Raw genomic sequence first — 16,748 nt, 5'->3', positions numbered from 1 at the left:
CTCCCTGTCCCCTGGACCCTGGGAATGGAAGACAATGTGGGATGGGGCCCCCATCTGAGGTACAGTCACTGCCCCTTGCCCCCCTGCCCCTGCTCTGCCCTCTCTCGCCCTCGCAAGCTCCGGGTGGTACAGTTTGGGGTGGGTGTTTATAGAAGGTCTCCCGGGAGCAGGAGTTGGTAACATCTTGGTCTGGGCTGAGGACGTCTGCGTGATGCCCCTCTCTCCCCCCACTTTGTGGGATGTGGTGTGCCAGCGTGGGGTATGCCTACAATCCGAGCTGAAGTTACAGCCTCGGAGCCGCCTTTCTGACATAGTTGCTCATCCTCGGGGGAACCACAGCTGGTCACCGGCTACAGGACAGCTGAAGCCAGGGGGCTATTGCTGGTCACAGTCGCTGGTGTGTGTGTGTGTGTGTGTGTCTGAGTGTGTGTGAGGGTGGTCAGTTGTGGGACTGTGGGAGGGTCAGTTGGTGGAGAGGCCAGGGAGTGGTGGACCAGCAAGCTCACACCTGTGGGCCGGCCGTAGGGGCGCTGAGGGCAGCTGGCGGGCGCTGCAGGTGGCCGAAGGGGAGTGGGGGCGGGCTAGGGCAAAGCACTGAGGCAGACAGGTGACAGCAGGCACTGGCCTGACAGTTGGATGGAAGCACCGATCGGCCCGGGAGAGGGCCAGAAAGTCCAGGGCGGGGAGGGACAGGGAAAGCGGGAAGGTTTCAGGCCGCTGAGCCGGTGATGGGGCCTCTGGCTCCAGGCAGGTGGTTGGTTGACAGCAGGGAGGCCCAGAGCCAAGGTGGAGATCCCGCACCTGCTCGCAGAGGTTGAGTGACAGCTTGCCAGGCAAGTCTGATGCCCCTCCCACTTCCAACCTGCCCGGGAGACAGCCTTTCAGCAGGGAGGGGAGGGGGCGGGGTGCGTGCATATACTGGGAAAGCGGGAGCCTGGAAAACCTCCCCTCACAACTTCCAGCAAGAAGACCCCCATACCTACCTCCAGCCAGAGGTGAGAGACAGCGGGGATGGGGGCAGTGGATGTTGGGGGGTGTCCAGGAGGGAAGAGTGCTGAGCCCCCTTCCCCACCCACCCACCCACCCATCCATACACACACACACACACACATGCACACACACGCACGCGCTCACGCTCACACCCACCACACGCGCGCGATCCAGTTGACAGCCTGAGCTAAGAGAGGGGTGTGGGGGTGGCCAGGGGTGGGTCACAATCGGAAAGGTGAACGGTGGCGAGAATGGCTGTAGAAAGATGCATAATTTTGCGTTATCCCTCACAGTGATGGGTTCTCTATAGATCTTCCCTCCTCCTCTTCCTCTTCTTCCTCAGCGGCCGAGAGCTCCTCCGCCCCTCAAGACCCACGGCGCTTGCTCCCCCTGCTTCTCTCGCTCTCGGCCTCAGGCCCCCCCTCGCAGGGGGACTCCAGCGGCACTGGGTTCTTCCTACATCCTCCACCACAGCCAGCCCAGGGCGGAGAGGAGGGTCAGGGGCCCTGGGGGCCTCGGGGCTGAGTTTTCCAGGGATCCTGGGCCTGGGGAAAGAGAGAGGGTCAAGGGAGGAGGCCCGGAGTGGGGAGACCCCATGCGTGTCTCTCCCTGGTGTCTTGTTTCTGAGGGTCTTGTCTGAGGCCGCCTCCTAAGGACCTTTCCGGGTTTTCCCTCAGGGACTCCGCTCTCCCCTACTCTGTTTTAACCTAAGCATCTGGCTCATCTCTGTCCCCGCCCCGCCCCGCTTCAAAGCTCTTTGGTAGATCTTGGCAGGGCTGGATTCTTTTGACCATTCAGGTCCCATTTCAAACGCTGCTTCCTCTAGGAAGCCTTCTCTGATGCGCTTGTCTACTGCTACCATCCCCAATTCTATTGTTTATTTTCTTGATAGTCCTTATCGATATGCAAAACGGTTCTGCATCGCCACCTCCCTGGCCACGCCCATTCAGGTCGGCCCGGCCCCGCCCCTTCCGCTGCTCGGGGGACGCACGCAGGAGCCGCATTGAGGCGCTGGACGTTCCCAGCCGGTTGGCTGCGCGGCACGTGTAGTTGCCGTAATGCCGGGCGCTCACGTTGGCGAAGAGAAGCATCGAGCGGGTGCGCTCCGTCTGCACCTTCAGGCCCTCGGCCGTGCCACTGCTCAGCCTGCCGGGGATCCGGGTCAGGGACCAGACCGCAGGACCCTGGCCCGTGATCCCCTCCGGAAAAAAACCCAGCCCCCCGACTGTTAGACTCCCTGTGGAGACCCTACCTTCTGTCCCCCATCCCATCGACCCGTAGCCTCTGGTTCTAACTCCCCATGGATCCCGGGCCACTCCCACCGACGCCCCTCTCCAGGCAACCCAGACCCTCACCTCCAACCTCTAGGGATTCCCAGGCCCTGCTAAACCTCAGATCCAGTGGTCCCCTAACCCTAAAGCTTCTTTGACAAATCTCAGCATCACCCCCCACCCCAGACCTTCTTCCTGAATAGTCGGAGGAGGCCAGGCTCCAGCATTCATTATCCGAGGACCCAAGTTTCCCATAAGCCACCACAGCTCCCCTGGGGCCCAGTGGACCCCAACACCTAGGACCCGGACTCCCCCCGCCCCCCAGTTTCCAGGACCTGGAACTCTGCTCCCTCTGCCCCCTCCCCGAGTCCCAAAGGACCGAGGACCATCCCCCGCTCCCCACCACGGCCCGCCCCAGTGCCATCCTCACAGTCTGTCATCCTTGTACCACTGGAAATCCGCGGGGGGCACCGCCATGGCTTCGCAGCGCAGGAGGGCGGCCCGGCCCACAGCCGTGCGGGCGCTGGTCACGTCGGTGATGGTCGGAGGATCTGGCGAGGGACAGGGTCAGCGAATTTTCCTTGCCCAGGGCGGACGAAGGGGTCTCACCCCCAGCCCCTTCTTCCTCCTAGAGTCCAGGTCCTCTGGCGCCCTCCTCTTAGAGCCCTTCCTCCCGCAGACCCACCCCCTTCCTCCAGGGCCCGCCCCGCTTTCGTGCGCGTGCCCGGGGAGGGGGCTCACAGTTGACTGTGACCAGCACGCGGCGGCTGTCCGGTGCGGAGTTAACCCCGTTGTGCGTCACGCACTCGTATTCCCCGGCCTGGCCCCGCTGGATGTCGGAGATCTCCAGGATCTCGCCTTCCGAGGTGAAGCCGTCTGTGGGGGGAGGGGAGGGGAGGGGGCGGGGCCGGACGCAAACACTTAACACGGGACAACACGGGCACAACACGGACAGACGTCAGCGGGGCGGACAGGCGCGGGGCCTGGGGCGCCGGGGTCAGTGGGGCGGGCGTGCTGGGCTGGGCCCGGGAGTGGGGAGCTAGCCAGGACTTAGCAACTAGAACCCAGTGGGGAGGGTGCCAGGAGCGCCTGAGGCTCAGAAGGATCCAGAAAACACAGACCCAGCGAGGGAGGATCCAGGATTCTGGGATCTAGCCCTTGGGGCCCAGGGAATCAGGATCTGGTGACTGGCATCAGCAATCCAGGTATCGGGGGTCTTAGAACAGCACGCCCGCTCAGAAGACCCTTTGGGACTCACAGCATTCGGGCATCCAGGAACTCAAGACCAGGACTGTGGGGCTCAGATGAAGCCGTAGGGGTGGATCCAGGGATCCAAGACCTAGTTAGGGCGTTCTGGGGTCCCAAGAGATCTAGGGACTGGCACATTTGGTATCCCAAGAGCCATTGAGGATCTAGGGGTCTGGGAAATGGTGGTGGAGATCCAGGTAAAGGGGGCGGTGCGCCACGTCTAGGATATGGGATTTCCCAGTCAGGTCCCTCTGTTTGGGGGCCGCCGTGGTTCTCAGCTCTACCTCGGGATCACTTGAAGGGCTTGTTAGGACATAGGACAGATTGTGGTGGTGATGGGGGGAGGGGTGGTTCTGACTCATGCGTTTCTGGCAAGTCTCCAGATGATGCTACTGCTGTGAGTCTGGGGACCAAACTAAGAGAACCGCTGGCCTGAGGCATCCGGCAGAGATGCAGTAATGTGAACAGGAGACAGAACGTGGGTAGGGGCCGTGGCTCTAACCTGGCTCCAGCCATCTAGTGGGTGGGGGTCTGAGTCCAGGAGAATCCTGTGAGCTGGTGGGAAGAGACTGGGGCTGCTGGAGTTGGGGATGGGGGGCAAGCTGGGACCTAGCAGGTGGGTGGAGGAAACAGCCCCAGCCTGGGAGGGCATATGGGTAGGCTCTAAGGCTCTGGGGTCAGTTAGTGAAATAACAGGACTAGGTAGGAGGGGGAAATCTGGTCATGACAAGACTTTGGTGGGGGGCGGGGATCAAAGCAGGCGGGAGTGGGAGGTTCTGGGTATCTAGCTAGGAACATGGGGAGCTCTGGGCCAGCCTGTGGAGTGGGGGAAGGGACTTTGAGCCAGGGATGGGGTCCTCACCTCGGAGCTGCCTCCAGGTGACCGTGGGCTCTGGCCGCCCCACAGCCAGGCAAAGCAGGTTCACGTTGCTCCCCTCATTCACTGTCACAGGCGAAGAGATATTCACGATGCGGGCAGGGACTGCAGGCCGGAGGGAAGGTCAGTGAGAGGCGCTGTGGGTTCCCAGGACCCAGGATCTAGGTCTGGTCCCTCCTCCCTGAGACCAGGAGTCCAGACCCGAGACCCTCCTCCCTCAGACCCAGGGGTCCAGACCCCCAGCCCCTCCTCCTTGAGACCAGGAGTCCAGACCCCTAGACCCTCCTCTCTCAGACCCAGGGGTCCAGACCCCCAGCCCCTCCTCCTTGAGAGCAGGAGTCCAGACGCCCAGACCCTCCTCTCTCAGACCCAGAGGTCCAGACCCCCAGGCCCTCCTCCCTCAGACCCAGGGGTCCAGACCCCCAGCCCCTCTTCCTTGAGACCAGGAGTCCAGACCCCTAGACCCTCCTCCCTCAGACCCAGGGGTCCAGACCCCCAGGCCCTCCTCCCTCAGACCCAGGGGTCCAGACCCCCAGGCCCTCCTCCCTCAGACCCAGGGGTCCAGACCCCCAGGCCCTCCTCCCTCAGACCCAGGGGTTCAGCTGACATTCCTGTCTCTCTGTAAGAATTCCTCTGTTTCCTCTTCCCTCTGGATCTGGCTTCTTCTCCAGTTGCTGGTCTTGTGTCTTCCTCACTCTTTCTCAGTCTCTCTCCACCTTCCTTCTCACTTGGTTTCTATTTTCTGTCTTTGGGTCTGAATTCCTCCCTCCCCATCTCTATTTTTACTGATTAGTACTATTATTTTGAAAATTAATTTGCTTAGCTAATGCTTGTATGGTGCTTCCTGAGTGTAGGCTTACCCTGTTTTAAGTATTTCACAAAAATGAACCCATGAAACCCTCACTACTCCCCTCTGGGGTGCGTGTTTGCTCCCTCAGTCACTTCAGTCGTGTCTGAGTCTTTGTGACCCTGTGGACTGTAGCCCGCCAGGCTCCTCTGTCCATGGGATTGTCCAGGCAAGAATACTGGAGTGGGTTGCCATGCCCTCCTCCAGGGAATCTTCTCTACCCAGAGATCGAACTCTTGTCCCCCTCATCGCAGGCGGATTCTTTACCGACTGAGCCACCGGGGGAAGCGAGATGTTACTCTGTTCACCAATTCTAACACATGGGGGCGTTCACCGCCTCGACCCCGCGCCCCCCTTCCCCCTCCCCCCCCCCCACCCCCCGAGCATTTCTCCAATCAGGGTGGCCTTATGAAGGACGCCAGTGTTTAACTGGCAGGTTACCCACCCACCCTGTTTCTAGCAACACAGAATAAAGTAAAGGTGTCCCTTCCAACTGATGATACATGACAGCGTCATCTCCGTTTTGCAGATGAGGAGTCTGATCGTCCGGTTCGCTTTGGGTGCCTCAGCCCCTGGGGGGCGGCGGCAAGGTTGGAACCGGAGGGTTTAGCTCCCAGGTCGGGGCTTGTCAAGGGCTGTCCCTGGCTTCCTGTCTCTCCACGTGCTCGCTGCCCTCCAGACCACCTCTGATGCCAGCCTCCCGCCCCCCGCCGTGGGTCTCTCCAGCGCCACCTCTCTCGCTCTGCGCATCCAGCCTCCGCACGTGCTGTTCTTTTTCCTGAAGGTCTCGGCTCAGACGTGATGTCTGGGAAACTGCCTTTCCTCGGAAAGACACCTCCAGAAAGCCAGGGCCAGCCTGCCTGGCTCCTCTCTGTCCCTGGCCTGTGGAGCAGTGCCTGCACGCAGCAGGAACTCAAGAAACAGCGCTGAGCCAATGAACGAGGGGTCTTCCTCCAAGTGTCCCCTGGCCCCCGTATCTCTCCTGCCCCGGAGGTCGTCTCTGACTCTCTCCTTCTGCCTGGCTGCAGTCCGTGAGGGCAGGGAGGGTGTCTGTCTTCCCACGGGTGTCCCTGGGATCGACGAGGACACGAGTGTCCCCTCTCCCCAGCGCCCATCCCCCGGCTTCACCCTCCCCCGCCAGGGCCCTGGCAGAGGGCTCACCGTGGACGATGAGGTAGACCTGAGTGGTGTACGGCTGGTGGCGGGTCTGGAAGGAGCAGGTGTAGAGGCCCTCGTCGCCCAACCCCACCTGGGTGATGAGGATGGAGAACTCCTCGGGCGTGTTGGTGAGCAGCCGCACCCTCGGGTCGCTGGTCCAGCGGTCGTTGCCCGCGTACAGGATGTTGGAGCGGTTCAGCCAGGCCACTCGGGTCACATGCTCGTCAATGAAGCAGCTGGAGGGGAGGACGAGGGGAGGGCAGTTCTCTCCCCCACCCCCGCCTGGCCCTTCAGGGTCACCCCCCATCGAGGGGGCTTGGAGGTGGGGAGAAGAAGGCTCGCTGCATCTCCAGTTCCCAGGGCAGTCCTTGGAGGCAGGTGTGACTGCGCCCACTTTACAGGTGGGTAAACTGAGCCTCAGGGATAGTTGTGAGCCCAAGTGTGCAATGGGATGACAGCTGATGGTTACTGAGTGACTGCTGTGTGTCATAGACCCAAAAAGAGGGGGACAGGCACCCTGGGGGAGAGGGACAGAGATGCAGAGATAGGGGGACAGACCCACAATGAGGAGAGCAGAGAGCTGAGGGAGGGTAACACCGGTTCTCATTAAACAGTCAGTGTGCTAAGCTCTCTAAGCTCAGCTTGGTTGTTGTTTAGTTCCTAAGTGGTGTCCGACTCTTTTGTGACCTCGTGGACTGCAGCCTGCCAGGCTCTTCCGTCCATGGGATTTCCCAGGCAAGAATACTGGAGCAGGTTGCCATTCCCTTCTCCAGGGGATCTTCCAGGCCCAAGGATTGAACCTGGGTCTCCTGCATTGGCAGGCGGGTTCTTTACCACTGAGCCACCAGGGAAGCCCCCGGGGTGTATGTACAGACTCTTGCATCCTCCAACAACCCAAGTGGTGGTCACTGTCCCTCCACCCATTTGACAGATGGGTACACTGAGGCCCAGGGTGGAGCTGGACCAAGTCGGGGCCCTGATGGCCTCTGTCCCGATGGGGGGAGGGATGGGTGGGGCCTGCGGGTCAGGACAGTCCCCCCTAAGGAAGGCGAAGGGGCAGCACTTCTGCGTCCCCCTACCTGAGCGTGGCATTGTCGCCTTCACACACCGTGTAGTTGTCGGCAGGAGAGCCGAACTCCAGGCTCTGAGACAGCAGCCCTGTGGAAGGGAGGGCAGCTCAGCTGGGCAGGACCGTGCACATGTGTACACACACACACACACACACACACACACACGGCAGATACGCACTTCCCACACCCACTGGCACACACATTCATTGATGTTTCCGGAGACACTCACCGCAGAAACACGCAACGTACCTTGCCACAAGCCCGTGCTGCACAAACCTACACACCTCCCGAGATACTGAGACAACACAATCACAGCACATAAACACATGTATGTGCACACAGACACACGTACATCAAAGCTCAAGTATACACACTCACAGATGCTGTGTACAGATGCGTGCACACACAGACACATGCATACTCAAACACAGAAGTGCACATGTGCAGATACAGACACACCCAAAGCTGTGCACACACATACACACACGCAGACATGTGTAAACACGGCACACACATACATGTTCACAGTGAACGCACACACACAGATTCAAGAGTACACACCCATACAAAACATACATGGGGGCACATACACATATTCACAGCCCCACGAGTACACACTCATATACACAGATGTATGTTCAGATGTAACAGAGAGGTACACACATGTACACATTAATTCAGAAATACATGGAAAGACAGGCTGCAGGCAGATACTCAACACCCACATGTGTGCACACAGACACCCAGACACACAAATGCAAGCACGCACACAAACACGGATGTGCGCGAATATTCACGTGGACACACATCTATCACAGATGCCCAGGATGCCCTCTGGCATGGTGTAGAGACCCCCGTGTGCACACAGACTGCCCCATGTGCCCTGGCCCAGCGGGGCAAGCTCTGGCGGGCGCATGCCCACTCCTGCCTGCCCGCTCCAGTGCCCTGGCGCCTGGCAGAACCCCCGCCCCCACCCATTCATCTCTCCGTGGACCGTGGCCAGAGGCTGGACCGGGGCCAGGGAGTGGGGGCTGGGCCCGAGGAGGCAGCGGATGCAGACAGCACCAGTCGGGGGAGAGGAAGAGGCCGGGTGACCTTGGACGCCTGGGGAGGCTCGGCCCCGCGCAGGGCTGCCCTGGCCCCGGCCCCGGGATGAGGAACTGATTAATCTGATGAATTAATTGCCCGCGCCGCCCCGATGACTCCCGGAGGCCCTCTCCATCAGCAGCCCCTCTGGACGCGGCTGGGGCAGAGCCAGAGCGGTGGGCTCGCCAGGCCCTGGGGTTTGGGGCCTAGGCCCTGCAGCCCTCACCCCCAGCTCACCCGCACGGGAGTCACTCTGGTCATTTGATGAGCCCTGGATGGGGGGAAGGGACTCGCCCGCCCTGAGCCTGGCGGAGAGGATGCGCCAGGACAGCCCTAGCAAGAGGAGGGGGCGGCCAGGGGATGGACAGACAGACACACACAGTCACCAGGGCCCGGGAGGATGCACAGAGTCAGCCCCGGGGACAGGAAATAGTCCCACCCATGACAAGCGGGTCCCGCTGGGGGACAGAGGCATACACACCTAGGCTGACGCACACAGCCCAGGACACACCCCCGGGAGAAGGTCACTTAGAAGAGACAGCTCTTTCCCAGAAGCACGCAGGTTGGCCACCAGCCCCCCAGACATAAACGGATGCACACGGTTACACACACTCAGGTGCAAAGTCTACACACAGTTACAGCCCTGCCTGAGGACTCTCTCACACACACACATACAGGCTTCATCGGTCACAGTGACCTCCTAGCCAGAGGGCTATGCTCATCCCCACCCCGCCACCCCGGAGAGTCGTGCATGAAGCTACAGCCTGAAACAGCAACACAGGCTCTCCAATACGAAGCGACCGCCCTGGACCAAGAGTCGGGCACATGCAGCCACGCTGTCACCTACAATCAGATCACACACAGCCATGCACACACACAAACACACACACACACACACACACACACACACACACACACATGCACACCCCATAGATCTGTGATACTCCTGGTCACACACATCCCAGACCAAGCTTTCTCCATCTCGGCACCATTGACATCGGGGGGCTGGATGATTCTTCATCATGGGCCCGTCCTGTGCAGTGTAGAGTGTTCGAGAGCATCGCGGCTTTGACCCCCCAGGTGCCAGGAGCTCCTCCATCCCAACCAAAAATGCCAGCATCAATAGATGCCTCCTGGGAGCCAAAATCACCCTGTCCCCCCATCCCACACCTCCCCAGCCCTCTGACAGCAACTGTCCCAGGTTCAAGGAGGCCTGCCCTAGGCAGGGGGTTAAAGAGGGAGCTATCCAAGGTGCCCCCGAAGCCTCAGGGTAGAGCCAAAGGCTTCTGAGCTCAGCCTCAGGCCCTGGGGTACAGTGTGGACCTCACAAAAGAGGGCAGGATCTTAATCACATGTCCCAGGAGACAGAGAAACAGATGGACAGACAGACACATGCTGTTTGCTAGAAGGATCTTTCCAACACTCAGAGCGACCTCCAGGACGAAGTCCCGCCCCTCAGCCTGGCGTCCAGGGCCCTGACATCGCTATCTCCTGCCTCCTCTCCCCTAGTGCGACCCAGCCCCGCATTTCCCATTTTTCTTTCCCCTCTCTCCCTCCCACTATTCCCCATCAAAACGCTTCTCCTTCTCCAGGCACCTGGTATATGGGGCCTCTCGGAGAAGAGATGGCCCATCGAAGCCAACACACCTCTCGCTCTTTTCCCAGGGCTCCGTGGATCAGAGGCATCTGCCTCCCCCACCTGCTCCTCCAGGGCAGGGCCCGGCTCAGACCATCTGCGTCCCCAGCACGCCCAGCTGAGCCCTGGCTGAGGGCGGTCTCGGGAGATGAGTGATGAAGTTATCTCCAGTGGGTCTTGGATGCCTGGTCTGTGTGTCTATAAATTTGGATGTCTGCCTGTCTGTCTCTTGCAGTTCCCAGACTCCAGGCTCAGGAGGACCCTGTGTGCTGTGTGATCTTGGTAAGTCCCTTCCCCTCTCTGGGTGTCAGTAAATGGAGGAGAGGGTCAGGTTAGCTGGGCCTCTCCCTCTCCCTCTCCCTCTCCCTCTGTCTTAGTCCCAGTCACCGCCCCTCCCTCTTAGTCGCGATCACGTGGACTGTGTCTCGGTCTGCTTTCCTCACCAGATGGGAGCCTCTCAGGGTGGGGCCTGGGTCTCCTCACCTGCAGCATCACCCCACCCACAGTCTGACCCATGCCTCAAGGCATGTTTAATACCTAAATAAACAAGCTAGTGCACATGAGGTCCTCTCTGTAGGAATTCTGCTCGGAAAATGCTGAATCCCTACTCTTTCTAGTCCTCTTTTGTTTTCCCACAATGCCTGTACTACCTCCCTTAGAGCTCAGATCACACTATGGTGACTGTGTCTCTCTCCCCATCAGACTATAAGTTTCTTGAGGGCAGAGCCTGAGTCTGACTCAGGTTTGTGTCCCCAGCATCTCCCAGCACCGGGTCTGGCCTGGAAGACCTTGGGAAATATTTGTTGAATGAGTGAATGTAAATAGATGCCTGCATCATGCTTTGCCAACTCTTGAACTCCTATGCATTCTTCAAAACCCCAGCTCAAATGCCCCCTCCTCCAGAAGTACTTCCCTGACTGTTCGAGGTGGACAGTTCCCACTGTCTCTACTGGGTACCCTCCGACTCAGCTGTGACAGCATCCAGGTGTGTCTCCCCTTCCTGACCAGGAGTTCTCCGAAGGCCTGAATCTTAGTTGTGTCCCCCAGAGTTGGACTTAGTGCAGAGAACTGTTGGTAGGGGGGCTGGATATGTGTAGAGATTGGATAAGAAAGCCCTAAGGAGCCTGAACTGATAGATCAAATATCTGTCCCATCATTTCCTGACTGGGTGACCCCTGGCCAGTCTGAGCCTCAGTTTCCTCAACTGTAGAAAGGAGAAAAATGGTATTTCTTTCCTCAGCAGGTTTTTTGTCAGGGATTCCATGAGGACATGCAAGCAAAATGTTTAACTCAGCGCTTGGCAGCCAGAAATGCTTGCTGCTCTTAAGAGCACCTTCTTTTTAAAGAAACATCTATTGTTATCCCAGGTTCGGTGACGGTCAGGGTGGGGGAAGGGTGGGGCAGGTCTGGGTTGTAGGTTTCTCTATGCCCAGCACCCAGCCCTGAGTCTGGGACTCAGCATCTGTTCTGCTACTACTAAGCCAGCATAACCAGGCTGCTAAGTGAACGAACTGGGGAGCCTGGCTGCCTAGGTTCAAATCCCAGCTGTGCCACCGAACTGCACGAGTTACTTCCTACACCTGGGACTCAGTTTCCCCACTCTAAATGGGGCCCATCGGGGACTGTCATCATGCCTCACTCACTGGCTTGAGGGAGAGAGGATGAAAGAAGGTCACCCAAGCAAGCAGGCTCTATATGGCTCCTGCTAGTCAAGCGCCTGCAAACAGCTCTACTTGTGTTGGCTGGTGGGATGGTTATGGGGCAGGGACCAGCCTGGAGGTGAATCCAGTGGTGATGGGAGGGACCATGTGGGTCTCTGCCATTCCAGACGGGTGACCCTCATGTGCTGTGCTGTGCTAGGTCGCTTCAGTCATGTCCAACTCTTTGCAACCCAATGGACTGTAGCCTGCCAGGCTTCTCTGTCCATGGGATTCTCCAGGCAAGAATACTGGAATGGACAGCCATGACTTCCTCCAGGGAATGTTCCCAAACCAGGGATCAAACCAGTGTCTCTTAAGTCTCCCTCATTGGCAGGTGGGGTCTTTACCCACTGAGCCACCTGGGAAGCCCAAGAAAGGGCTAGTCTAACTGCCACTGCAGAGCCCCCAGACCCCTCTCCCTCTTGGCCGACCTCCCAAATCCTTCTTATCATTGAAGTCTGGTGTCTGTATGCTGAGCCTAGTTCCCTGAAACTTTCCATGTGCTGGCTGTTCATTTCCACTGGTCCCTTGTGGTTCAGCTGGTAAAGAATCCACCTGCAATGTGGGAGACCTGGGTTCAAACTCTGGGTTGGGAAGATCCCCTGGAGAAGGGAAAGGCTACCCACTCCAGTATTCTGGCCTGGAGAATCCCATGGACTGTATAGTCCATGGGGTTGCAAAGAGTTGGACACAACTGAGTGACTTTCACTTTCACTTTCCCACCGCAGGGCCTTTGCTTCTGCTGTTCCCAGGGGGATCTTTCCAAGGCTGACTCCTCCCCTCCTTTCAATCTGAACTCCACTCAGCAGCTCAGGTGTTACCTGAGCTCCCAAGGCCAAGTCTTCTGCCTGCCGAGTCATTCTCGTTTCTTCTGTGCTCATCACTCTCTAAAATCACCTGTTTACTTCTTAGGTTTTGTTTTAGTTGGTGGATCTCTCTCCATCCCACTAGGATGTAAGCTCCAGGAGGGCAGGGACTCCACTGCTGTGTTTATAGATTCCCAGTGTTTAGAACAGCGACTGTGTACCCAGTAAATACGTGTTAGATGAGCTAACAAGGGAGCGCCCACAGTCTAGACAAACTGGGTGCTTGAGGGACCCCCTAGAGAAGGGTCCCCATGCCTGTGTTCACCCTGCCCCTGCTTCATCTAATACGGCAAAGGAACCACCCCCAAATCACCAGCTGCAGCTACTTTTCTAAGTGGATGTGTGGATGTGTGTGTGTGTGTGTTGGCATAAAGAATTTAGGGGGAAAAAAAGTAAAGACAGAGCAATATCTACAGATGCCAGGGAAGTAGAGTTAAGTGGAAGAAAGCCAGTTGCAGAGAAATGGCTCTACTTTGTTTCTATCTTGGGAGAAACATCAACAAACTAACCAATCCTTTACAGACGCTGAACTCTGGGCATCTGACTGCAAGTGAGAGGCGACTGGGGAGGCGGAGGACCCTGGCTCTCTCTGGAGACTGGAAGGTGGGGGCGGGACGTGGCGGGTTTGCTTTTATGCATTCTTGTAGTGGATGGTTCACTGGTATGCTCTCCTCCCGTGATCTGGAAACCATCAAATGAATGAAAGAGAGGAGGAGATGCAATCTGGTGTGACTTCCACTGGCTTTTTCTCAGCCTCAGCCGTCAAGCAAGCGGTGGTGGGTAGGTGGGGCTGTCTTTCCAACCCTCTAATCCTGTCTCAGCTCAGCGGCCAGCCACTCTGCTCTCTGTCCCTCTGGTCGCAGTTCTCTGATGGGGACAAAAGGCCCAGAGGTGGGAATGGACTTGACCTAGGTCACAGACCACCTCCTGGTAACACCAAGCTCCCAGCCTGCATGTGTGAACAACAGTGATTTCTAGGGTTCTGAAGAGTCAAAGTAGAAGGCAAGTGGGAAGTGATCTTGAGAGTAAAGGAAGAGAGAGAGGAAAATGGAGAGGTGAAGAGAGAACAGACATTTCAAAGGACAAGGAGGAGAATGAGTAACCTGGGATGGGACGTGAGTTCCCAGAAGCGGGTGAGGATCAAGGCACCGTGTGAGGGGCTGGAAAGAGACAGAGACACACGGGGTGTGACGGGGACAAGCAGTTCCAGAGACCGAGCAGGCCAGCTGTGGAATTGTGCTGAGCCCAGCAGCGATGGAGAGCCGGCGACCCAGCCACGGAGACCAACGGGATGTCACCCCGAGCCAGGGAGCCTCCGGAAATGGCTGAGACGTGAGAGAGCCCGAGAGAGACAGGCAACAGAGACAGAGAGACACAGACAGGCAGGCAGAAAGTCAGACAGGGATTCAGACGGGCCAGGTGGGAGGGGGTGATCCCCGCCCCCCGCCCCCGCCGCCAGCATCCCGTGTGACTCTGGCTGTCTGCAGGTGTGGCTCCGGGTCGGACCGGGTGACGGGTGTTTATGTGGCTGTGCCTGCCCGGCGTTGTGTGGGTGGGAGGCTGAGAGCCGCTGTCTCGCTGAGACTGTCGGGGGTTCTAGGATGTTCCCGACTGTGTGTCCCTGCCTCTGTGATTCTGGGTCAGGGCAGGGCCTGGGGGTGATTCTCCAGAAGCACTAAATGAAGCCCGGCCCCTGCCTCCAGCCTCCTAGCTCTCCCCTCCCCTCCTTAGGGGGTCATCTCTTGGACCACCCCCAGGTCACCTGCCTGCTGGGAGATACAAGGTCCAGCTACACATCTTCTAAACAGAGACTGCCAAGTTCACCACCCCCCTCCCAGCCTCTCCCCTTCCATTCTTCCCTTCCAGCCCTACAAAAGACCAGCCCCCAGCCCCCCTCCTCAACTAGGAAGACTGACATTAACCCTTTGACCCCGGGTTAACCCTTCCCCTCCCGCGGTCCTCAGTCACCCTCTGTCCTGCCCGGAACCCAAATATTCAGCCAGGGCTTTCCACATCTGGAGTCCCCAGCCCAGCACCCCAACTTCTTGGATCTTCAGCCCCATCTCCCCTTACACATAAATGCAACCCTCCAAATACTAACACTTTCTCCCAACCTAGACGACCCAGCTGGGGAATTTCAGCCCCTTCCCAGCTGAGAGACCAGCCCCACCCCCTTCTTTTGCCGGTCTGGGACGGAGGTCTCTGGACACCCCTGCCCCCACTTCTTACTGACCCTGGGAACCTGGGAAGATATCATCCTCCCAACCTTCCCCCAGAAACGCCGACTCCAGCCCGCAGGCCGGGACCCCCAGGGGACCTTCCCAGGGAGGGATGAAGACCCCCGACGGGGCATCCCTCTGCCTACCCCCCACCAACTCAGTTCAAAGACCCTGCCCAGGGACCTTACTTAGCGTCTGATCTCCTCCCTCCCTCCCCCCCACCACGATCCCGAGCCGCAGACTCCCGCCCCCAGGCCGGGACCAGGTGTCCGCGACCCTCTCGCCGACCCAGAGAAGCAGACCTCCGCCCCTAGGCCCAGGCTCGGGCCCCAGGACGCGGACCCCTGCCCCCGGGCATGGAGCCAGACGTCCGAGGACCCCTCTCCCAGCCAGAGGATGCTGCCCCCGCCCCCCGGGCCCAGACCTCGGCGTCCGGGGGCCTCCTCCTCCCCGCCCGGGGATGCTCTGTCCCCCACTCCCAATCCCCGCCCGGGACCCTGGAGTCCCGGCCGAGCCCCCCGCCCCCGGCGCTGCGGTACCTCGGCTGATGACGGCCAGGCCGGCCAGGGCGGCGGCGGCGAGAAGCCGGAGCCGGGCCCCGGGCGCAGGGGGGGGCATCGCGGCAGCGGCGGCGCGAAGGGGGAGGGGAAAGGGGGGGCCGGTCCGGGGCGCGCGAGGCCTGGGGGGAGAGGGGGGAGGGGGAGGGGGACCCCGCCTGCGGCTGCACCGGCCCGGGGGGCGGCGGGGGCGGGGGGAGGGGGCTGGGGGGGCGCGACGAGGCGGCCGGAGCTGCTGCAGACCCGGGGAGGGGGCGGCGCTGACGGGCAGGAAGGCCGACCAATCAGGGCAGGCGGGGGGCCGGGGAGGCGGGGCCGAGGGGGGGGCGCTTGTTGGAGGGAGAGGCCTTTGTTACTGCGGCCCGGCCCCTACCCCCTCCCGCACCGGCCGTCACCGCGGCTTCTCCGCCTCGGATCCCTAGGACCCCGGGCCGGGACACTCCCCGGAGCCCACCTTCCTCCTGCTTCAGGCCCCAGCCTCCTCCTCCCGCAGACCCAGAAATCCCGGCCCCCCAGACCCTGGGGACTGTTCCCCCGGTCCTCGCTGCCCCCAGACCCAGGAACCAGAGCCCCTAGTCCCTTCCCCAACCCACACCCCAGGAGTCCTGGTCCTCAGCCCCCTTCTCCCCTAGCCCCAGGAGTTCTGACTCCCAGCCCCCCTAGACCCTGGAGTCTGGTCCCTTAGTCCTCACTGCTCCCCCAGACCCAGGAACCAGAGCCCTCCAACCCAGACCCAGAAATCCTGGCCCCAACCCCAGGAGTGCCAGCACCCAACCCCTCCAAACCCAGGGGTCTGCTCCCCCAGTCTCCCCTCCCCCAGACCCAGGAACTGGAGTCCCCGGTGCCCTCCCCCACCCAGACCCAGGAATCCTGGTCCCCAGCCCCCTTCTCCCCCCAGCCCCCCAGGAGTCTGGGCTCCCAGGCCCCCCAGACCCTGGAATCTGGTCTGCTAGTCGTCAGGGCCCCCAGACCCAGGAATTGGAGCCCCCTGTCTCCATCTTCTTGTGGGAAAGTGTTCTGCTTCTCTGTCTACTTTCATGAATAATAGTGACTCTGGGGTGAAATTTCCTTTGGTTCCCCGCAACCCCCCCCCCCAATCCCTCATCCCCAGGATAACAAGGGAATGGCGAGAGACTGGGGGACCTGACCTTGGGAGGTGGTGACTCAAGGTTTAGGGATGAAAAAGCCCCACTTCTCATTTTTTCACTTCCTTGGCTGTATGA

The 16,748-nt window shown here is 59.8% G+C and overlaps 1 protein-coding gene across 1 annotated transcript; it reads right to left on the bottom strand.

Annotated features, from left to right (window-relative positions):
- Positions 1-15: 15 nt before the first annotated feature.
- IGLON5 (IgLON family member 5) lies at positions 16-15,586 on the bottom strand. The gene is made up of 9 exons (XM_065920740.1): positions 15,508-15,586; positions 7,471-7,549; positions 6,395-6,627; positions 4,372-4,491; positions 3,003-3,137; positions 2,692-2,812; positions 1,982-2,136; positions 1,095-1,535; positions 16-979 (listed from the first exon to the last, which is right to left on the bottom strand). The coding sequence occupies exons 1-8, from the start codon at positions 15,584-15,586 to the stop codon at positions 1,447-1,449; spliced, it is 1,011 nt and encodes a 336-aa protein (XP_065776812.1). The 3' UTR covers positions 16-979; positions 1,095-1,446.
- Between the last annotated feature and the right edge of the window lie 1,162 nt (positions 15,587-16,748).

This window comes from Muntiacus reevesi, chromosome 2, assembly GCF_963930625.1.
Source record: "Muntiacus reevesi chromosome 2, mMunRee1.1, whole genome shotgun sequence".
Lineage (NCBI taxonomy): Eukaryota > Metazoa > Chordata > Mammalia > Artiodactyla > Cervidae > Muntiacus > Muntiacus reevesi.
The sequence above is the reverse complement of the archived record's forward strand: the minus strand, read 5'-3'. Positions and strand labels throughout refer to the sequence as shown.